Source organism: Bactrocera latifrons, unplaced genomic scaffold, assembly GCF_001853355.1.
Source record: "Bactrocera latifrons isolate USDA-ARS-PBARC rearing strain unplaced genomic scaffold, ASM185335v1 scaffold_32, whole genome shotgun sequence".
Lineage (NCBI taxonomy): Eukaryota > Metazoa > Arthropoda > Insecta > Diptera > Tephritidae > Bactrocera > Bactrocera latifrons.
The window spans coordinates 814,715-840,084 of NW_017536852.1; the positions used below are offsets into that span (position 1 = coordinate 814,715).

The 25,370-nt window shown below is 33.4% G+C and overlaps 1 protein-coding gene across 1 annotated transcript in view; it reads right to left on the minus strand.

The window, feature by feature from the left end:
- Positions 1–25,370, minus strand: part of LOC108970976 — a 100,299-nt gene that overhangs the window by 25,878 nt on the left and 49,051 nt on the right. Inside the window, exons 2-3 of the mRNA XM_018936730.1 lie at positions 3,728–3,925; positions 703–1,263 (exon numbers count right to left, since the gene is read on the minus strand). Of these exons, the coding sequence (XP_018792275.1) occupies positions 703–1,263; positions 3,728–3,925 (759 nt within the window). The remainder of the gene's footprint in view (positions 1–702; positions 1,264–3,727; positions 3,926–25,370) is intronic.

Here is a 25,370-nt window from a genome sequence, read left to right on the forward strand (position 1 = left end):
TTTTATAAAATTTTTAGTTTTTATTTTGACATTTAAAACTTCTTGCGAACAGAAAATAAGGCATCTCGATAAAGAAAAATTGTAGCTGCCGCAAATCACTGTTAAATCTGCATTCTACTTAAACAAAAGCACTGTTTAAAATACAGTGACTAAAATTGCTACGTGGGCTGGTTTGAGAATAGTGCACATCATCATTTAGCACGCCTGCTGTATCCATAGCAATCTGCAGAAATAATAAAAAAAAAAAACCAGAAAAAATCGGAAAATAAAAAACTCCTTGCCTGCTTCCGCCCACAACATGCTTTCAAGCACACGCGGCGCTCGAAGTGTTGGCTCAAATATTTGGCTGCTTAAATTTTCCACCACAAATTACAAGGATTTTCACAGCTTCCGGCAATGGCACACTGGAGTGCTATCGCGCTGCTTTCGTCTGCTTTATTCGTTTGCTTTATTTGTTTGCACCCCACACCAGCGCAGCAACAGCATATATGCCATACCACAGCTGTGCCACTCAACCACCACTGCGTATGCGTAACGGACAATTAAATAAAATCCCCAAAACCCAAATCAAATGCAATCAGGTGTGTTTAAGAGCACACACACACACATACACACACAAATGCGCATACATACGCATTTATTTATCAATATACATGTACGCATGTACATGTGTTGCTGTGTGAGTGTGTATATTTTACTTACCGTAGCATGGTTGGTTCGGTTCGCTGTATTGGTTTTGTTGTTCCTGCATTGATTGTTGTTGAAATTGACGGCATTGTGATTTCGATTTTTTCATCGCATTGTGTTGTTGTAGTTGTTGCTGTTCAGCCAAATCATCAACATTGCCGTTACAAGCGCTGCGCCCACGCACGCGAAACGATACATTGAATTGAAATCGACTCGTCGGCTTCTTTGCTGTTGTTGCATGCGTAGTCAACGTTGCGGCATTATTTGGTACCAACGCGGTAGTTAAAGTTTCTAGCTCACTGCACAATTTGCCACCACCGCCGCCACCGCCGCCGACACTAATGTCACACAGGCCGCCACCGGCACCGCTGCCACCTGCCACAATCGGTGCGACACTGCCAAAAATCATGGCACGCTCATTCTGCATGCCCACATAGAGGGTACGTGTTATTAGCATATAGGCGAAGCTGAGAATCAGCAGTGGCAACACCAATAAAATCAGGTCCAAGAAGATGTTGTAGGAGCGCTCGTAAGCGAGGGTATCTGCGGGCCATTGTTCACGGCATTTGCGTAGACCTGCAAGTATTGCAATAACAAAAAGTATAAATACAGAAAAAATTTTAACTTCGATTGTGGGAAGTTATATACCCCTCAGAGTGGCATTTTTATAGCATATAGGAGCATAAAAAGCTTTTTTCTTGACTTTGACTGGTCAGTCTATATGACAGCTATATGATATACTGGTCCGATCTAAACAATATATTTGGTTATTATGGCGTTGCCTTGAACAATAACCTGTGACGAAATTCGTGATTATATCCTATTAAATAAATTAGTTTTCCATACTTAAGGGGGTATTCTACTCTAGAATTTTGAAAAAATCGATTTTTTCATATATTTAAAGCTTAAACCCTTAAGAACATATCCTCCAAAGAATTTTAAAAAATTAGAATTATTTTAAGAGCTACGGTTACTTTAGTGACGCAATACCTAGCGCACAAATAAACAACTTAGACTGCCTGAAATTTGACTCACTTTTTTAAACGCATTTTTCTCGAAACTACTTTTTTCCCAAACGGTACCGGCATTATCTCAAGTTCTATACAACCGATTTACTTGTAATTTTGTGTGAACCTTCTTTATGTAATCCCTTATTGTTCCGACCAGCATCGTGTGAAAATTTTTGTTTTTAATATTTAAAAAAAATCAGGAACTTAAAAAAAAGCGTAAAAAATTATTTTTATTTTCAATAGTCGCCATTTTTCAAAAAATTTTTTTTTCGTATTCCCTGAGGTAGGGACTATAACAGCATGACTAAGAATTTCTTTTTTCAGACCACCATGAGAGTCAGGATCAATGTCACCAGGATGCGCCATTTTTTTTACACCGGTCCTTCTCCCCTCCCCCCTCTAATTATTTTAATTTTTAATATTTTTTTGTAAATTTTTTTTTTGTATTCTTAAAATATCAATAAAAACATCATAAAAATGTATAGTAAAAATATTTGTTTGGTTTTTTTTTAAAATAAAATTCAAAAAACTGTCCAAAATTTGATTTCTAGTCTAGAATAACCCCTTAAACATGATTTTGATCATTCAGTTTGTATGACAGCTATAGACTATCGTAGTCCGATCTGAATAATATATTTGGAGATTGTAGCGTTTCCTTGAATACATGTTAAATTTGGTAAAGATATCTTGTCAAATAAGAAAGTTTCACATACAAGGACATGATTTCAATCGTTCAATTTGTATGGCAGCTATATGCAATAACGTTTTGATATTGAAAAAAGTTTCAGATCGATATCTCAAAAACTGAAGAACTAATTCGCGTATTTACAGACAGACAAACACGACTAACTCGATTCGGTTCCTCACGCCGGCCTTTGATATGCACATTTTTTTAAACCATTCAATTTTTTCAGTCCCATTATGAAATTTCCTGGAAAATACCCCAAAAAAAATTCCCTGAAAATTTGAGCCCTTAATATTAACATTAAGGACTGGAGCAAGACATGTAAAAATTTTCCATTGAAAATACAGACAATTGTGATTTTTTATCTTTAAATTTCTATAGCTCAGAGGCATTTTATGGCATCGTTTTGACTTTAAACACATATTACTCAGAATTGAACACTGTATAAAAGTGCCCATTGCAACAAAGGCGAAACTCACGCCGCCGAGGTAATACGGGGTCTAAACGAAATTCGCAAAAAATGCGAATGCCAAACTTGTAGCAAAAGGTCCGAGGTCAAAATCGCTATCATTAATACTTCTCGTTTATTAGCGGCTTTTTAATTAAGGCAGTATGGAATTTTCATAGCTTTTTTTATTACATACCATCTATTGATGGGACTGAAAAATATGAATAGTTAAAAAAATCAACGTAATGTACATATATTATATATACTTTATTACGAATCCTCAATTTCCTTTTAAATATTACTAACTTCATGTTAAACTGTAAATGATCTGCTCAAGCTATAACATTCACTCCCTGAGTATCAAAATCCATGAGATATACAGCGAGTGAAAATAAATTTGAGTAAACACAACGAATAAATAAATTGACGACAAAATACTTCGAATATCAAAGTTATTCCGCTTTATTATTGTGTTATTTGCGTTCTATTGGCATTTAAGATGTGCGTGTACAATGTAAGCATAACAAATAATGTGCTTTATATCCAACAGTGGGGTATGGAAGCAGAGCAAGTCGCCAGTGTTGGCAAACAGACGGCTCAGTCGCTTGGCATTTTTATTGCGAAATTTTCTTTTCATAAAGTCATAAAACTGCATTTAAAAGACGACGGCAGCGCGACTTTTCATCTCCCTATTTAAAATGTGTTATAATAACATGAAGTTACTCATACGCCATGGTGGGCGCGCACAAACAGCAAGCATTTGAACACGCGTTCTTGTAGGCAAATAACATTGTTTCTTTTCACTGCCACCCTACACTCTCCCTAACTGTTTTCTGTGCTTGCTCTTTCCTTTTATATATTTAGAATTATGTAACAAACATTTATGGTACTACATACCCTGGCTGGTTGGCATCAATTGGCTAAATATCGCTATGGGCGTCATGCAAATAAGGCTGCATACCCAAATGGAGCCGATAATGCGATAGGCATGATTGAGCGTTTGCCATGCGCGCGATCTAAGCGGATGACAGATGGCATAATAGCGTTCGCAGGATATGGCGACGAGCGTCCACGAGGAGACAGCCACGGAAATCGCTATAAATAAAGAGAAACATAAAATCATTTATGAAATGTTGGAATTAATGAAGTAATGATGTTGAATTTAATTAGAGATATATTTACAGGCTGTTATAAACATAAATATAGACGGCAATCATGATAAGCGCTGTGCGTATTTGAGCAGTCTGTTAGCATACTCTTTTATGTACATATATATATCTATATATAAATATAAATGTGTACATATGTAGGTGTATGTGGAAAAGTTTATTACTCCTAAAAAGGACTGCGGTGGCGCGATTGTATTGGTGTTAATAAACGATGAATGAAGATAAGTATCATTATCTGGTATAAAGCTTGGATGGCTTTTATGGTTTCATTTTTGGCCTTTTATTTTTGATTTCGGTTTTGCTACTTATTAGCGGATTAGGTTCATTTCCACTAATTATGGCTTTTGGTGTAATCTTCTTCCGTTTTCACAACAGCGCGCTTCTCATTCTACCTTTTCGTTGTTTGACGCCAATCATAGATTCCAAGTGCAGCCATGGCGGGTCTCAAACCCAGCGCACAACCTTGGGGAGGGATTTGGTACAATCAAGTCTGACAAAATATTCGTTTAATTTGATAGATTTATCTTTAATTTTTCATGAATAAATTTTTTGAAAATTTAAAAATTATTTATTTATAAAAAAATGTTTTTTTGTTTGCAGTTTTCAATTAAATATTGGGTAGTCGAAAAAGTCTTTTCGTATTGCAAAATATGTACCATTTTGTTCCACAACTTTTTACCATTTTTCCGCTAGAAACATTGTTCCATCTCTATGGAGAAAACACGGAAAGACTTTTTCGGCTTCCCAATATTTGGTCTCGGGGTTCGAATTACTTTTACAACCACCGTATTCTACAGATCTGCCCCGCATTAACTATTTGCTGTTCTCTCTGTTCCTAGTCATACTAAAAACATGGTACCGAAAAGTTGAAGGGTTCTATAATAGTCCAGTCATTATATTAAGTTCACCTCGGAATTCGAGATACCCAGCTGTAAGTCTGTAAATATTATATATTGACACCCTAAAAGTTGAACTTTTACCTAATTTAAGCTTAAATGACTGGACTGTAATCAGTGTATCACCCATGAGAAAACTTATTGATTTTCCCTTCCTCGCAGATAAATTGACCAAGTTAGACCTTTTCTCAAGCATATCGTATCACCTACGCAACAGACCGATTGTGGCTGAAAAAGGAAGTAAAATCGAACTTAAGCCAATAATGTTTTACGTGGTCGTTATCTGATGGAAAAATTACAGTAGCCAAGCAGCAGAGGCGTGTTCAAAGAACGGTCCTCATTAGCATTTATGGTGTAATAAGGACAATACCAACATTGCAATGGCATTTAGTGTCATTCCACACGTTGCACCTGCAGATATTATTGAAGGATGCATTGCGGCGAAAAGTACAATTCGAGTTAGGGAGGCATATGAGGGTTCCGGGCAAGGACCCATTGATATTCCCCAATACTTCCGTGTTATTCCTTACAACCTAGACCACTGCTTCGTGGAACCGTTGAAGATGAGTTAAAATGAGCTTCTTTACAGATGGATCGAAGTTAAAAGAGAGGATATGAGTTGCAGTCCTTTATCGAGAGGTCTCCATCCACTTTAGTTTCAAACTACCAGACGACTGTAGTGTCTTTCAAGCTGAGATGCCTGTCATCATGGTAGCTTAGGAACTTGCAGTGAGTTTGGCAGTTGGTTGTGAACAACCTGAGCTCCTTCTGATCAAAGTGACTCGTCAGAGGTCATCCGAACTACTTGCGCATAGCAAAGTGAATCTTTACATCAATCATCTGATACATTTTAAGGACCTTTTGGGACAAATAATTGTCCAAATGAGATCCATCGATTTTGTACCTAACCTAACGTGGGCCTCTTTTTAACATAAAACTAAATGAAATATTTTATTAGAATTTTTTATTGTTACACTCACTATTAACAAAGAAATTCTGAGATTTTTGCAAAATTGTATTTTAAACTCGGCCATTGTGACGACATTTTCAGTGACCCCTCGGAAAAGTGATGCACACGCATTGGCAGAATAACACAGAATCCTTTGAAGCAAGAAAAATGTAAGTTTTATTTCGTTCTCTCTACAGAGAATTCAGAATAAAATTTAAATTACCCCGAAATCGCACGCAATGCATTTAGCTCAAAATAATATTGTATTTTTTACATATTATTATTATTTTCCAGGTATTTGCCATTTTATATTATACATGCCTATATGTTTATAGAGAAATAATTACATAAGCATGGGAAATTCAGATGTTTCCAATTTGAATTTATTAGAAAATGCCATTCATGTACTTAATGTATTAAAATTAATTCCGATTAATTAGCTCAACCTTACCATTGACCATAAATTTATTGCAATGCAATGCTAATTTGCTACCTCTGCTTCTAAGCTTGAGTTAAGTTGCTTATATAACTATTTGCACGAATATTATTTGTGTCTTTGCTTACGCTTATAAATTCAAATTCCAAATGTACTTAAATAATTAAAGCCAAATAAACCACTTAAAATTAACAGCCTAAACTAATTTACACCGACTCAAGTAGCATCAAATATTAACACAGAATTCGCTCAACACTCGAGGTTGTTTGCCCACATTCAGCTGGCAAAATTATTTTAGAAATTTTCCACTAAATTAACACGATTGCCTAGCTCTTGATTATACGCTGTTACATTGCCATATGCGAGTATATGATTACTGCTATATATAGTATGTAGGTGAATTCATATGATTGCGTTTTACTGAAATAACAATGTAGGACAACGAGCTGCAATAGGAGGTGTTGCGAAAGAATCTATGGCAATAGTTCTTAAAAAGAGTTTAATAGTATTTATGGGTCAAATAGCCCAGAACTAGGTTAAAAAATAAGTTCAAGTATGTATTTGAAATTGAAGTTAAGTGTATTTCTCGTATGTTCGCGCAATTTTGGGAAGCTTATATGGCAAGAAGAGGAAGAAAGTGAGTAAGAGTCTTAAATCTAAATTAATTTTTAATAACTCTTTATATTTAAGTACACATGTATTTCAAAGCATGTGTATTTTACCATAGATACAATAGATGATACATTAACCCTCTCAAATTTCCGCTAACACATTCAAGAGTAAATTATTTTGCTGACACTGCCACTATAGTATTTATTGCATTTTAGTTTAGTTTTGCAATAACGTACAGCCAGCAAATGCCACATTCATCAGCATAGCAATTTTCCACTCAAAATTCTCCATTTGCATAGAAATTGTTATGTCTACCTATATAAATATAGAAATGCTTAGAAGCACTTTTAAGCCATGCAGCTCAGACTAGAGGGGGCTTGCTGTTTGCTGCACAATACATATATATAGCAGTTGTTTAGAGTAATAAATGCTTTACAAATGTTTGCTGCGTATGACACTTGTCTCGGGTTATTAAGTACGATGATAGGAATAAGAGAATGTGCTATATGTGTTGAAATTATTCTAGTAAGTACTTATACGCAGTAATAACAAAATTTTGCACTTGAAATTTAATAATTTTATTTAAAATGAAAATTTGCATGAAAATTATTAACTAATATTTTGTACCTTCATTTTTTTATGATGGTCCATTATCGGCAGTTCCGTCAAATGAGCAGCTTCTTGAAGAGAAAATGACGTTTGCAAAATTTCAAAAGGATATCTTAAAAACTGAGGGACTAGTTCGTACATATACAGACAGACGGAGATTCGGACGGACATGGCTAAATGCTGATCATGTATATATATACTTTATAGGGTCTCCGACCCTTCATTCTGTGTTTTACAAAATTCGTGGCAAACTTAATATACTCTGTTCAGGGTATAAAAATGTGATTATTTGCAGTTTCTAATTAAATATTGGGAATCGTGTTTCGAATTACTTCCACAGCGACTATTTCCTGCCTACGATTGCTGGCTGAGAACAAATTTTGAAGCCAAATTTTACTACAAAAATTACATCGAAAAGTTGATGGGTCGCTATAATCAGAGTATCATCTGAACTATGGTGGATAAAAAAATCTTGATCAATTTTATTTTGAGCTTTGAAAACCTCATAAATTATGAGCCTAAACTACTGTGGAGAACATACTTTAAACTACTTTGGTAGTTTGGTTCGTTCTCACTGTTCAACTTACTTACATACTTGTAGAATCTGAATTTGCTAGACTTTCGTTTAAAATTAATTCAATAACTTCACCTGCCACACAGACAGGTTCATGAGATCTTTATATATGAACAAGTGAGTTACGAGAGATCTCAAGAAAATTTTCAAATAGTAAAATTGAAATTGAAATAAATAATTTTCAGAAAAAAATTACGTTTATTAAAAAGAATAAAGAAACATATCTATTTGCCAAGAAAAGGTAGCACAAATAGAGCTATGGAGCATATTAGTCCTTAGGCACAAACATGAGTTTACGGGTTTCAAGAATCGATTGTCTTCTTAAATTTTACAACACCTCTAGAATATTGTCCTAAATTTTCAAGTTAATTCAAGCAATAGTTTGGGAGATACCGCCTTGAGAACTTGTGCGCTCCAGGCTAGCTAGGCTAAATGCATCGTCTTTAAACGCGTTTTTCTCAAAACTGTGTTTTTGGCAAGGTTTCTCTAGAACTACTCAACCGATCTTCATGAAATTTACACAGGTCTTTGAGATACAACTCTTGAAGATTTGGACGAAGGATTTTTTTCGATTGCTACTATTTGAGAAAAAAAATGTGGCGAATTGTCATTCGTCACAATGGCCGAGTTTAAAATATTTATTTTTTTTTATTTCCGAATTTCTTTGCTACAGTATGTATGTTTGTAACAATTCTAATAAAATATTTTATTTTGTATTTAATATTGTCAAAAGCTGATTTTCATCCGAGGAAACCCATGTAACCCCTTAACCGGTTTTAATGGAAACTACTATAGAAACAAATTCCAGTTCCAATTATTTTGAATTTCAACGGATTTGAATTTATACCTGCTTTAAGGTTACAGGGTAAAGTTTTTGATAGTAAAAATTTTATATTTGTCAAGTTAAAAAGTTCTTTACTGATGCAGTGATTCTGCTCTTCATCGTAGCTGAAGCCAAAAAAAAAAAAACATTATCTTTACAAAATAATGTTCATTCATTCACGGATTTCTTTAGTAACTCCATGGTTACAATCTGGCAACGCGCATCATTATTGTAATAATTTTACATTTGTGAGGTTATAATCACTCAGAGTTTTTAGCACCGTTTGCATTGTTAACAGTAACTTAAAATATTCATCTCAGCCAGAAAATGGAAATAAATTGCGAACAATTTTGGGATATAACTTTTACAACTTTAGACGTATATTAACTTAGCAACAGTGCATCGCTGAACCTTATTTAATTTTGACCATGAAGCCTCATTAAGGATCAATGTTTACTGATGGCAAACGGAATTAATCGACATCGTAAATCACTACAAAACGTGCTTTATGAAGGTCATCCAAAACCAGTTTTTGTTATAGAACCTATTAATACTGTGAGCAAACTGATATTGCAAGATCGTCATGAAAGGGTTTTCTCTGTTAGGGATTACTTTGAAGGCACCAAATAAAATATTGTCTGTGTTTATATACATATATGTATTTAGTATTTCTACTTGCTTCTTTATTAATTATTTAAGGTTTAACTAAAATAACATTGTAAATAGAAAATCACCACAAACAAAAAAAAATATTTTCATTTATTTTTTAATTATTTCTAAGCTTCTGTCTTGATTCATAGCAATACCAAACAAAGGCTTTGTTGACATTTGAGCAGTTGTATTCATAAGTTTCCGTTTTACACACTCACATTCGAATAAATACATTGAAAAGTATTAGGAAAACTTTTCGAGAACTTTTGTACTTTTCAACAAGTTATGTGTGTAAAATGTGCTCGTTGGCCTCCTACGCAAACGACAATGCACGTGTGCTTGAAAACCGATTTTTCGTACAAGTAACTGTTTGCCTTTTCGTTTAACCAAAAATATATATAATATATTTATGAGCTTACACGTGTGTACAATGCACAATGTATGAAAGTGGGCATAAAATGTGCCAGCGGGAAGTCTTATTAAAGCAGAAGCAATGCAAGTTGGCCGGAAAAGGCGTACAAATTTCACTTTCGTCTTAAAAATAGGCATTATATTTCGATATACCACAATGCTTCTGGCTTGCTTTGACTCTTTACAGTAGGCTTGGTTAATGGCTGAGAGACGAGTAGACATAAGACCACTCTGCAAAAGTAAACTCAGAATCTTGTAGATCAGACCTACATTGAGTTTTCGACTCCAGGATGCTAAGACGTTTCCTCATAAGCTGAATAACAAGTACATTTCGACTTTCATTACCCAACAATTGGTTATGGTCGAACCAATTAGGTTAAGTGCACAAAAACAAAAAAAAAAAAAAAAAAAAAAAAAAAAAAAAAAAAAAAAAAAAAAAAAAAAAAAAAAAAACACCTCAATGTTTTCAAAATCTCTATTTTAAATTAAGAACATTTTTGTTTCATACCGAGCTGATGTAAATTCTTATTTAAGTAGTAACGGGCCAAAGTTTTGTTAAAGTTGTTGAGCTATTCCCAAGGGGGTGCGCATGCCAGACATAGAAAATAAGAACATGACAGCCTTACATGTGTGTATGTATAACTATACCTGTGCACAGCTTTATTCTTGGCCAACTCGCAGCCTAATAATGAGTTTTTGTGGTGACAAAAAAAAACAATTAACTTTTGCCACTTTTGGCAGCTAAATGCCCGCCAAGCTTATGGCGAACCAGCTACAAGGCTTCCTTTAAAGGTAATTACACAATATATATGCATGTATATGTGTATACTTTGGTGTGAGTTATATCAATTAAGTCACGAAATTTGTAATACTGAGAAGGAAAAATATATATACTTATATAAATGATTAGCGAGAGGAGCTGAGTTGGTCTACCCATGTGCGTACTTCCGTCTGTTTATATGTAATCGAGATTTCGAGAAATCGGTCTGAAAATTTTGCTGCTCATTTCTCGGAACCACTGATGTTGGACCACTATAGCATATAGCTGCCGTACAAACTGATCAATTAAATTGAAGCTATAGTATGGAAAACTTCTTTATTCGATACAGATTATTCTCAAAAGCAACAATATAATCTCCGAAGAAGTTATTCAGACTGAACTACCACAGCATATAGCTGTCATATAAACTACACGATCAACATCAAGTTTTTGTATGAAAATCTATTTTATTTGACAAGATATCTGCACGAAATTCGTTACAGACTATTTTCCAAAGCAACAATATATTCTTTAAAAAAATTATTCGGTTTGAACCACCACAGCATATAGCTGTGAAGGGTATTATAGCTTCGGTTCAGCCGACGTTAAAATGTTTTGTTGTTTTTATTTTCAGTTTTCACTTTAAAAAATAAAAGCTCTTTATCTCATTGTATCAAACGTATTAATTTCATATAGTACACCATGTCGTATGAGTAACACAGAATTTGTAAGACAAGAATATGCATAAAAGAATAAGAATATGCATAAAAGAATGCTCAGTACATTTGTTGTACAAGTTTAACTGCGTATAACTTAAAAAAAGTTTTTATGAAAACAAATTATTAAGAATTTTTTTGTAAAGTGGGAACTTTTGTTTTCAAATACCATCGTTTTAAGGTGGAGGGCTTACTTGCTTCGTGCAAAAGATCAAAAAAGTGCAGTAAAGCTATAAATTTCCTGAAATACTATATGCAAAATATGTAAGGTAACCCTATGCAAAATATTAATTCTTTCTGCGTGGCATCACCGGTACATCAAAAAGCAACACTTGATTTTCATCCGCCAACGTGCACGCAGCCTCCCGTGCGACAACATCTCATTTCTTTTTTAAAATAACTTTATAAATTATCATTATAGTATATACACATATAAATAAAAAAAACCATCCTGTCAACATTAGAAAGTGTCCGAATAAAATAAAAACCTTTCAAATATGACTTTTCAAATTTAAAATATGTTCTTTTATTGCTGATAAAATTCATAAGAAAAACAATTGCCTTAAAATAATGAACTATTAATATCTTTTAAACCGTTCGGGTTATGCGAACTAGTCCCTCAGTTTTAAGATATCGCTTTGAAATTTTGCAAACGTTTTCTCTCCAAGAAGCTGCTCATTTGTCGGAACTGCCGAAATCGGACCACTATAAAATATAGCTGCCATGCAAACTGAACGATCGGTATCAAATTCTTGTATGGAAAACTTTCACATTTGACGTGGTATCTTCACGAATTTTGGCATGGATTACTGCTTAAGGTAACAATATAATCTCCAAAAAAAATTGTTCAGAACGGATTACTACAGCATATAGCTTCTATACAAACTGAACACATAGTTGCTGACAGAAATGCACATGTGAAGGGTATTTAGCTTCGGTGCAACCGAAGTTAACGTGTTTTTTTTTCTTTTGGTATTTACGAACAAGAAAAAAGATTAAACTGTTGGTCTAAGAATCTTTTTGTCACAATAATGAACAATGAATAAAAATTATTTTTTTTTTACCCACCCTAATGTATAAATTAACAGTAGTTAACGTACTGCAGTTCCCATGCTGCCAAAAAATGCAATGCATGCAGTCTGCATCGTTCACTTCATGCGCGATCAAATTGAAAGTGTGGTCAGCTTTTGTAATTCGATGATCAGCTCGATGCATGAGCATGGCACATGACCGCGGGAAATGCTTATGGAAGCAATTAGAGACCGACGCTAACGGCAGCAGCGACGGTAAGAATAGTAGGCTAGCAATAAGCTTACGAATTATTAAGTAAACAGTTTTAGAAAGAAACTCAACGTGTTAACACATTTCAATAATAACTTTGGGTAGTCGACAACACCGTCGCTACCGCAAAAGGAGTTATAGAAAGTTAATCAAAAATAACTTATACGCTTGGAGCTATATATAAGCATATAACTATGTTGCAAGGTAAATATATGAAGCGAATTTAATTTTCGACCGCAAGTGCAAGATTTAATTAAAAGCGAGTAACAGCTGTTTCAAAGAATTTGGCAAATTTTGACGATTTTGAAATCACGCAAAATGATTTTGATTAGATTTTATGAAAAGCAGGGCGACAGGGTACACCCTCCACCCATATTAGTATGTAAGGCTAAATGCTGTGGCAGACATCAAATGTCTAACCGTGGTTATGAGGTAAGTTAAGGTTGTATTGGATTCTCATTTTATTATTGTTGTTGTTGTTGTGCGTATCAGCTGTCCTTGAATTATAAGTAAGCGCCGTTTGTGCCGTGTTTGTGTAATTTTCGGTTTTTTTTTGTTTGTTTTTTTTTTTTGTATATTGTTTTTGTTTTTTGCATTGTTTTCGTTGTATTTTGTTGTGTATTGTGGCGTTCATGTGTTTTCATTTTGTTATGAAAATCGAATTAGCGTTGTTATAGCAGAGGCCACTACTTATTTAGCCCTGATTATCAACACATTAACATTGTGGCGTCATTTATAACACACACACACACGCACACTTGTATATATTTACCAGCATAATGGCACATTTTAGTTTACGCTTCAGACTTGCGTGCGTCACGCAGCTGTTGTCGGTGCGCCTTTGCGCCACTCCACGGCACTTGCAGTCGGCGGGTGTAAAGCGAGTAAAGCACGAGCTTTCGCCGTAGACTTTCATACGACTTAAACACTTTCACATATATTATTAACATTGAGCACCTTCGATTATACACGCAGTTATAAATAAATAACCGCAACGCCATGCTATGCCTTACTTTAGGTTCTTCAGTGCACATAACGGTAAATAAAAGTGTGGGTACGCTGCAGTGGCGGCAACAACAGGCGCTGACACCTTTATAGTGATTGCGCAGACTTGTTGATTAAATTATTTTTCGCACGCCAGTTGAGAAATTGCGATCAAATACGCAGCTCGATGTGTACGTACACGTGTTAGTATGTAACAACTCAAACACACACATGCACTAGCATATTTATGTAAGTTATGTGAATGTAACGCCTTGCGTAAATGGCCTAATATCATTTAATATTCAACGGAATGTCTTTCAGCGTGCTACCTACCGTTAACATTCGCACGCAGTAGTTAGTTTTCATGTCCGACACGTTTCCGCAATGCCAAGTGGGTGCTCGTAATTTATTGATTGCGATCGCATGTCTCTTGGAGACTATCCGCAGGCAACGGAGCAGCCACTGGTGTATTTTCACAAGCGTCTGATACACGTGTGTTTGTAGGCGATGTATTTTTCCAAAAAGTTCATACAAAGGACCATCCATCATTTGTAACAAGTAAAGAAACACTTGAAATGTGGTGATATGCAAATGAAATGTGTCGCACTAAATACATCAATATATTTACAAGTGAGCGAAATATATAACGGGTTTTCCAATAGGGATGTTTTGAATTCAAAGCGTCGTTTCGGCCATTTTTAATATGTCATGAGATGGCTTTTTTTTTTCATTTCATGACTTAAAGAAGGAACATTTTTGACTAATCGCTTTTGCCATTTTATGGTCGTAATAATCATCCAGCTATGCTTGCTATTCGTCGCATTGTTGAAAATTTCGATGGTATATTTTCTGTATACAATATCAAGTGCCAATAAGATAAAGAACTGTACGAAGTAATGAAAATATTGCTGCCGTTGAGGCAAGTGTAGCTGAAGACCACGATTCGTCGCTTCCAAGACATTCTCAAGACTTGGGATTGTTATAAATCAGAACCGGGCTGGATTTAGAGAAAGGATTTGGGCTAGCATCCATATAAAATTCATCTCACTTAAGAACTTAAGCCATTGGAGCACCTTAATTTTCTGTTTAGGGTATAAAAATACAAAAGATTTCTTATAAAAACTTTATTTTGATCAGTTTGTATGGTGGGCAAAAAATTGTAAGACCTTTTAATTTTCTAGGTTGATATGACCTTCACATCTTCACATCTGTGCCGAATGTCACATCAGAATAATCATTATTCTTAGTGCACGGTTGTCTTTCTGAAGTATTTAAAGTGCATTCCGCAACATTTACAAGGAGTGAAACTGTTCAACAAAGCAATTCCATTATTGTGCCATTTTGTATGCGGAATCAAATTTCTGATATTGAAATTTTCAAAATGTTGAAAAAGGTTTTCGGCGATTGTTCTTTGTCACGATCAGTATTTTTGATTAGTACAAATTATTCAAAGAGGACTGAGAACGCGTTAGTGACGCACAACGATCAGAATGGTCATCATCATCAACCGAAGATCAACACGTCAATAAAATAAAGGAATTGGACTGAAAATCGAAGATTAGTCGTCAGAGATCATCGTTACAATATCGGAAGCATTATTGGAAACCATTGTAAAAGATCATTTAAGCGTAAGAAAATCAAAGGCATGATTGGTTCCAAAACCCTTTAATTTTTCCGAAAAAATAGCTTTGCGTTACTGAAATTTATTTTAATTTATTTTAATCCATGTCAAATTTCGTGAATATATAACGTCAAATAAAAAGATTTTCCATACAAACACTTGATGCCGATCGTGATTGGTAGTTCCAACAAACGTATAGTTCCTTGGAGAGAAAGGGGCTTATGCGAAATTTCAGATCGATATCGCGTAAATTATGATTAATAGTATACAGCTCTGAACTGTAGCAAGCATCAGACTGACTCTGCCATCAGATCAGCAACTGGAGTCTGCCCCAATGTGTGGGTGTACTGCACATTCCAACAGACTCAAAATATGCCGAGTCTGCCGTTTTGGTCACGCGATGTGGTGCACAACTGCATGTCGTCAGTTGACGTAACCTGAGATGTAACTCGTATGTGCCGATGGACAGACAAAAGAACTTGGACCTTTATATCCCATATGTCTTTTAAAGTTTCTCCTAAGTTTCCTTCTGAGTGTTACAAACTTCGTGGTATAATAATTGATTTGGAAATGTCTACTAACATCTGAAACTTACATTTATCAAAAAATATATTGCCTTGTTTCCTTTTTAAAGATATACAATCAAATGGAAACATGCTTTACGGGCAAAGGTTTTATTTACTTAAGACCCAGCTATTAATATCTTGAATCCAAAGCTTTGTACGAAGACAGTAGCTGCTGATTTCGTCGTGATAGTAGTCGTGAACTTCCTCCGGTTTTCACCACAGTACACCTTTAGATTGTAAGTACCTGTGCTCTCTGAAGCGAAATAAAAACAATATCTTAATCTACATAATTTCCGCTTTACGCTTGTAAAGCACGTGCGTTTTTCGAACTACATAAATTTTTTGAAAGAAGGAATATTTTATAAAAAAAAAAAAGAAAATTTCTCTACTGGCTGCTCTACATAAATAAATTTTAAAAGTTTCACAGCTACTAAAAAGTAAATCAAACTTTCAAGGTTCTTAAACATTTTATATAATACCAATATTTATAAGATTCAATACAGTATTATTTTAATTTTCAGTGCTTTCTAAATTTACTTGAACTTTTCATTCTTTCTAAAATCACAAAAGAGTTTTTTCGACAGAGAAATGCACAGCTGAGAACAGCACAAGAGCTAATTAAATTTTCAATTGAAATATTTTCTTCACACCTGCAATTTATAAAATTGTCTTTATTTTTAGATATTTATGTTTATGAAACATATCATTCAATTGAAATTAACCGCAGCTGTAGCGGTGTTTTGTAATCTCTACTTGTATTTAATGGCAGCGAAAACCAGTTGCAGTAATAAAACTACATTGCAGCTAATGCACTGCAATTAACACAATTTGAATGTGTATACACATATACGCAGATGTTTGTATGAGTGCAACCATAACAATCTATATTAAGGATATTCAAAATTGTTTTAGAAAAAAAACTTTGATTATTTTGTATCTTAGATTGTTTGCTTGTTGACAAATCGTTTCATAAAGACTATTATATGTGGATGAAATTTATATATCTCCTATTTTTAAACTAATAATTGTTGAATCCTACCTGAATTGTTCAAGTATTATCCCATCTGTTATGACTTCTATGGCTCTACTTCATTTTCTGCATAGCCAAGTTTCGAACAACTTTAGTGAAGAAAGAGAGAATTTGGTTTCTAAAACATCACGCACACACCCTAATATGCACTTCACACGCATCGCTTTGCATTCTTCAAAGGCTTAAACGTAGTATACCGCACCGTTATGCAGTAGATGCGAGCATTACGTGTAGTTGCAACAAAGTTACCGTTGCTAATGGCAGATCTACAAAGTGGTTACAAAATGCAACAACTATTATTTATGTAAGTGAAGTTACGAAATGACAAAATGAGATTAAATGAAAATTTCGCTGAGCGTGGAAATTATTTCTGCCGAAGCAACGGTATATGAGAAGACATATGAAATAATGCAGGTTGGCGGTTTCATGTCATTTGCCAAATTTGGTTTTCCCCGATTGAATGCGCATTCGAAACAGTTCTCATTTAATTATATACACATATATGTATATACATATATATTACAGGTATGTAGTTTAACTTTTTAACAACCGACTCTGAAATTTTTTACACTTTCCCGTAAGCAAACAAGTAATTGTGTTATATAATTAGTAAGTAGTTAATGTTGGCTGCTAAAGTTACTCGTGAACTGCTACAATTTTCTGCATTTGTTTACGCAGAGTGTTGCCACTTTTTTTTTTAAAGCGGAGAATATTTTCACTAGCTATGTCTAGTTATTAAAGTTTTTTATGCAAAGTGTTTGTTTTAGTGTTTTTCTTTTGCAAATGTTGCCACCTTTTTTTAAATTGCATAGATTTTTTTCTGATTTGTATTTATATGACAATTAATTAAAACTATTTTTATGATATATGTATATGTAAATGCAATTATTATCTGAGAGTTTCTTTTCTAAGTGTTGCCACCTCTTTTTAAGGCGTTGAATACGTTTACTAATTATGTTAGTTTAAAATGAATTAAAGTTAATTTTGCTATTATATATACAAACGCACAAATTTTCTGCTATGTTTTTGTTTGTAAGTGTTGCCACCTTTTTAAAAATATATTTCGATTATGTATAATATATTACAATAAATTTAAGTCTTTTAGTGTATATTATATATTTACAATAAATTTCTGCGCCCTTACGGTAATAGTTGCCACCTTTTTCCAAAAATGGTATTTTATTTTTCGGATATTATTTAGATTTATATTACATTGAGTTAAAATTATGTGTAGTGTATGTAAATGCAATTATTTCTTTTGTGAACTTTTTTAAATGTTGCCACTTTCTTTTAATTGCGTAGAATATTTGGACCAACTGTGTATACCACAATAATGCTTAATTTAAAGTTACTTTTAGTGTATATAATAAATACAATATATTTCAGCGATATTTTTGTTTGTAAGTGTTGCCAGCTATTTTTAGAAATATGTAAAATATTTCGACTAAGTCCTATAAGTATATTACAATAAATTAAAGTTTTTTTTAGTTTAAACCATAGTCCAACAATTTCCTGTGACTTTTTTGTAAGTGTTGCCACCTTTTTCCAAAATCGGATATTATTTAGACTTACATATATTACAATGAGTTAGAGTTTTTTTAAGGTATACATGTGCAATAATTTTCTGTGAATTTTTTTGAATGTTGCCACCTTTTTTTAATTGCTTAGAATATTTTGACTAACTTTGTTTATACTATTGCTTATATACATATATATTGAATTGAAGTTATTTTTAATGTACAATAGTTAAAGCAATAAATATATGTGCAATTTTTTTCAGTGCTCCCCCTTTTTTTATCTCGCATAAAAATTTGACTAACTATGCCCATATTACTATGAAATAAAGTTAATTTTAAAGCATAGATTTAAATAACTCTACGTAAAGCAAATATACGGTAATTGACAATACAGGACATAAGGGCGTATGAGCAACATATTGGCGCATGAATAATTTCATATAAATATGTATATAGGACGTATGTCTCTTAGACAAAAAAATTGTTTGCAAGTACAAGTTAGGTGCGGACGAGTGATTTTAACGAATATAAACTACGTTAATTTAAATGGTGTAGATTTTTTTTTTTCAAATTTACAGAATTTTTTTGCTTTACAAGTATAAATAGTTTGAATTCAAAAAAATATATATTTATTATTATAAAAAGTCACTAGTGCCCGCTTTGGCTTAAAAGCAGAAAAGCATTTTAGACTAATTAAAAAGATAACTATAAAAGTAGACATTTGCTGCGATAAAATTAGATTTTATTGCATTGGTATAAAGCTCTTCCAATTTTCATGCTTCAGTAAAGAGATTATCAGCTGCTATCAGCTTTTAAGCGATGTAGTATAGTTTTTAGTACCTGAGATCAATTTTTACTTAATATTTTATTTTGATACATGACACAATTATTTATTAAATGGAACGTACAATTTAATATCTCTCAATATATTTCCCCTTTTTTCTGACATCAAAGCAACTCATATCTAACATTGTATTTCCAACATTTTCTAGTTTGCCAATCTCTTATAGAGAATAAAACTTCATAACAAGAAACTGATGGAAAAATTTATTTTGTTTATGTTTAGCGCACTCTGCTTAAGCCGCTTTAGTAGCCATGTGTTTGACATGGCGTATTAGCAACCTCTTCAAACTTAGCGAATGTTTATACCCTGAACGGGGTATATTCAGTTTGCCACGAAGTTTGTAACATCCAGAAGGAAGCGTCGGAGACCCTATATAAATGAACAGAATGTTGAGCTGAGTCGATTTAGCCATTTCCGTCGGCCTGTCTGTCCGTCTGTCTGTATATATGTATACGAACTAGTTTTTAAGATATCGTTTTGAAATTTTGCAAACTTCATTTTCTTTTCAAGAAGCTGCTTATTTGTCAGAACGGTCGATATAGGACCACTATAACCAATAGCTGCCATACAGACTGAACGGTCGGAATCTAAGGCTTGTATGGAAAACTTTTGCATTTGACAATATATATTCACGAAATTTGGTATAGATTATTTTCTAAGATAATAAGGTGACATACGAAGAAATGGTTCAGATCAGTTTACTGTTGCATATAGCTGCCATACAAGCCGAGCGATCGGAATCAAGGGCTTGTATGGAAAACTTTCACATTTGACATGGTATCTGTATCTTCACGATATTTGACATGGATTACTGCTTAAGATAATAACATAATCTCTTAAAAAATTTAGTATTCCAATTGTAGCATATAACTGCCATACAAACTGAACACATTGCTACTAAAATAAATGAACCTATGAAGGGTATATTTGCTTCAGTTCAGCCAAAGTTTACATATTTTCTTGTTTGTTGTGATTTCCTATTGTTCTTTATAACTAAGCAAATCATATTCCCGTAAATATAAAATTAACCGTCAACTGCGAATCTGCTAAGGAATTAGATCACAACTGGCTGTAACTTAACAACAGCATTTTTTAACATTACAACTCAAGCAAAGTTTTAACAGATGCCGAAACATGCAGTTTAACGCTTACAACTTAAATATTACCGCATGTTGACGCCAAGAGGTAAAATGTTGCTACAAATGTTTTTCGGTTTTTATCGCAAATAATAATCATGTATAAATAATATGTGCGCATTCATGTGTTTTCATGTGAAACTAAAAAGAACTAAAAAATCCACTAACGCCGAGCAGCTTTTAATATTTGCAAATATTTGTACATCCTAAGGCAATTATTTATTCTCATCACTGCACATACATAAAAATATTTATTTAAATATTTGATAAGCGAAGCCAGCGCGGTGAAAACTTTCTGCTGATAAAACCAAAATTTATGAAATCTCGTGATTCGGCGAATTTTATAAATATTTTTGCACAAAGCAAAATTGGTTTTAGTGGCACTTTGTCTGTGTGTGTATGTAATACCAAAGTTTGCACTCATAGCGCAACTTTAGCATATATGGCGTGAATCGAGAACATTTTAATTGTTGACGAAATCGAGCTTAAGCTTTTAAACGAATGGAATTTCTAGTGCTTCCGATTTTTTTTTCCTTTTTTTATTTTATTATTTTTGTTTCGTAAAGTACAACAACACTTGCGTTGATGGAAACTTTAAATTGGCTTTTAGATTGCGAAGCTAGTTGAATAGTGAATGCAACTAAAGCTAATTATATTTTATTGCTTGTAAGCATATATGTATGTCAGGCACATAGATTGTCAAGTATAGAAAATATTATATTTTTCTGTCCAGAAATAAATCGAGTTTTTGAGTGTGAATTAATGTTAGCTACAAGCAATGTGATGTTGCTGTGTTTTTGATTTGATAAATAATTACTAACAAAAATATCAAAAAAAAAAACTGAAGAACACTTTCTCTCTGACTAATATTGAACTTAGATTTCACTTAGCCGGGGGTTTTGGTAATTTCGAACTATTCACCAATATATTTAACACTACATGAAAGTAGTGGAAAGTACTACTTACGCTAACAAATAAAGCACCTGAGGGAATACTTTAAGAAAATGCTGTACTTCTGAGCTAGATAACGAAAACTTGAATTTGTCAAACACAATTCAATATGCAGCCTCATAAGTATATCAAAAGAATTAAGAAAATGGTAGCAGAAAAACAGCGAAAGTGGCAGCAGACAAGATCTCCATCTGACAAAAGTTGTCTTAACAAAATGTGTGAAAAACTTCTTAATAAGATAAAGGTATTTAAAAATATAACTCTGAGCTATTATCTTTTCAGATATTTAAGCTGTCGAACTACAATAAGAATAATTTTCACTTTGGAAGTGTACAAAAAGTTTTTCTCGACCCGTAAATCAGCATCATCCAATCAGAAAAGCAGATCAGACATGGGTCAGTCTCGAGCGATATAGAGAAAGCAATTGTTTTTTTTGGAATACCTCTTGAAGGTGGATTTGAACCTTATAATTATAGACTTAGTGTGTACGTCTATCTTCCAATTTGAATAAAAGACTTTGTATTCTTTTACATTACAAATCGTGATTTATTTAAGAGCTGTAAGGGAACTTAGAATAAAGTTGTTTTAGTTTAAAAGATACTTATCGTCCTTAGTTTACAAGATATCCTGTGTCCTTGAGTTCCTTCCTAGCATCTAGTCCTTGGATATCACTCTCATTTACTATTTTCAAAACAAACTGAATTTAATTACACTTAACTTCATTTGAACTGAACTTCACTTGTATTGAACTGAACTTGTACTGAACTTGACTTATACTGAACTGCACTGCACTTGAACTCTTACTATGCCTTTTATGCTTTCTAGATTTGATTATTTCTAAGTCTCTAAGTAAAGCTTCAAATATCATAACCATGGCACGGCACGATTTCTTATTTATTGTTGTGTCCAAATAAGATTCAAATTTCTTTGATGTTTGTTTACAACAAGTTCAATTGTTTTGAATACGTATGTTATTGCTTCATTAGATGTTGAAATTCAATGTTTGGTTTCTAATCCGTTATGTACATACCTATGTACGTCTCCTATCAATTAAGTATCGAATTATAATGCTAAGTACATTTGTTTATAAATTTGGTGTCGAATTATGTTATACGTAAGTATGTATGTACTCGTATAATAACTCTAATGTCCAGTACTTGTTGATTGAAATATTGGCTGAATTGCGTTTGCTGTTGTTGTTGGTGATATTGTGCCGATCATTGGTAGTGTGTTAAGTATGATGCTAGATGTGGTGGTAGATGTGGTGGTGGATGTGGTGGCTGGATGTGTAACTATATGACACATCTAATGTAGTGGAAATGGAACCTCATACCAAGGACAATTCCACCGAAATCCCTCTAGTAACTAACTATGAGGTACCAACGAAAACAGCTGACTCAAAAGGTTATAAGTAAAATTACTGCTATACTAAAAACTACTATTAATCTACAATCGTATTTATTCATTGAAAAACTGCAGAGTTGATTATGTTCAATAAACCTGGAAAGCTAGCTTACGACATTACTTCGTATCGGTCCATATCTCTCCTGCCAATACTTTCAGAGCTTTTCCAAAGACGGCTTGCTGTGCCTCTTAATAAAATAAATGAAGAGAGCAAGCTGATACCGGTGCTTTCGAAAAAAATCACCGCACTATTGATCAAGTGCATAAAATAACTCGAATCAGTGAAAATGGCTTTGAAGAAAAAATAGTTTACTCCGACGATTCTAAAGGTTTTGATAAAGTTTGCCACTTCGGGCTAAAACACTTTTGCCAAAAGAATTTTATAATATCTTAAAATCATACCTTTCGAAAACTGTTTTCGAATTAAACATGAATATATGTACTGTGATTTAAAAGGAAATAGAAGCTGGTTTTCCTCAGGGTAGTGTGTCAAGACCCATCCTTTACCTACTCTTTACGTGCGCTCTACCACATGACGACAATTGCATTACAGCAACATTTGCAGATGATACTGCAATTTTGTCAGTCGGCAAAATACACACTGCATCAATTGCAAAATCGCAAGAACATTTAAGCAAAATATTTCTATGGACAGCTAAATGGTGAATGAAATTAAATGAAACTGAATCAGTAGATATTGATTTCACATAAAAAATACCAGATATATGCCTCTGTACATAAACGCAAAATACCATATAACAATACTGCGAAATACCTAGACGAAAAAAGAATTAGAAAGTCAGAACTTGTCTTGGCTATTGGGTAGAAACTCTGCCCTAACCACTTATAACAAAATTCTTGTTTAAAAGCAGGTGTTCAGACCAGTTTAGATTAATGGGATACAACTTTCGGGCTGCTCAAACCGTAGCACTTTCATACAAATCTACCGATTCCAAAATAAAATTTTAAGATGTGTCGTCAATGCGCCATGGTATGTTTGCAGTCACGATCTTGAACGTGATATTGACTCAGTTGCCACAGCAATCAACAAATATACAATTCATATGTAAAAGCTTTCTGACTATGTCAACACTTATTTTGTAATATACAACAAGCAAAATAAATTGTTCGTTAGTTTACTTTATGTTAACTAGTTCAAGTGGCAATGAACTAGCCCAAAAAAAGAAAAACCTTACCCGGAACGGAATTAATACTCTCCCTTCATTCACATCCTCTGAATTATATCAAATTTAATTTTCTTTCCACGAATTGCCTTAAAACTACTCTTTCATTAGACTTTAAGCGGCAGGTTCGAAGAAATTGTATTATTTTTATTTTTTCATAGTCTATACCATAAATGATTAATTCCTAAATTTTTGGAGTTACATGCTTCTAAATTTACCTGTTTCAAAGTTTACCTGTACAGGCATTTTTCTTGAAACATATTTTTCAAATTTTCTGCAATGACTACTTGAAGACCAAAACCGACCAAAGTTTTGAATAAAACACAATTTATTTAAATACCGCTATTTTGTTAATTTTTGATTTTTTTTCGACCGTAGGTCGTTATACAGAGAATATCTGCCGAAGAAAATTACTTTTTGTTTCTGATTTCACTCATTTTCGAAGCACTCATTACATCAGACCTTTTTTGGGACCCATCGTGTGAAACACAAAAAATATAAAATTGTTTTTTTTTTCGAAAACTTTGCTGCGAATTTTTTATATATGTTTAAGTATGCACTTACAATTTTAAAGCATTGATAAAAAGTTTTTTTTTTAATTCCAAACTTCACCGTTTGTTCTTAAACTACAATTACTGGCAATTAAAGAAACTTTTCACCAAAACAACATGCCTTAAAAGTGCATGTACATAAACTACAATAAAACCAATTTGCGAACACTATATAATTGTCAATATTTATTTAGCTTAAATGTTCATTGCCTATATATGAGGTAGAAATTCGAAGAAGTGTTGCTAGTCGGTACAAAACTTGTTAGAATTCGTTGTGGCGTGCTAAAGTTAGTAAATAATATAACTGTACTTTAATAGAAACAAGAATTAATTTTATTGTCTTACTTTTGCAGTGATATTAAAACTTGAATAGGCATATATATTAGTAGATAGCTTCATGTATATACATATATACTTGTATGGTAGTAGACAGCTTCGTGTTTTACTCTTTCGAGACAAATAAATAAGAATGTGTTGTTGTTTTTATTATCACCAAAACTTTTGACAGCATAAAGGCATAAATTACTGCTTTATATAATTAGTTGTTCAAGTTGGCTGCTGAAGCAGCTCATGCAATGCACTCATTTTCTTCGTAATTATTTGAGAGTGCTGCCACCTTTTGAAAGTGTTGCGTATATTGTGCTTAAGTAGACATAAACTTGCTCTCTAAAATTTAAATTGTTATTTGTTCAGTATGCTTAATTAACACTGCTTAAATAACATGTGTGGTTATTGCTACTAATGTACAACATGGCGTATGAGCAACATATTAGCAGTGTAGAAAAGTCACAAGCAAATTGGATATTGGTTACGAATATATTAGTCGTATAAAATGCATTATAATACAAAAATAATGCAGGTACAA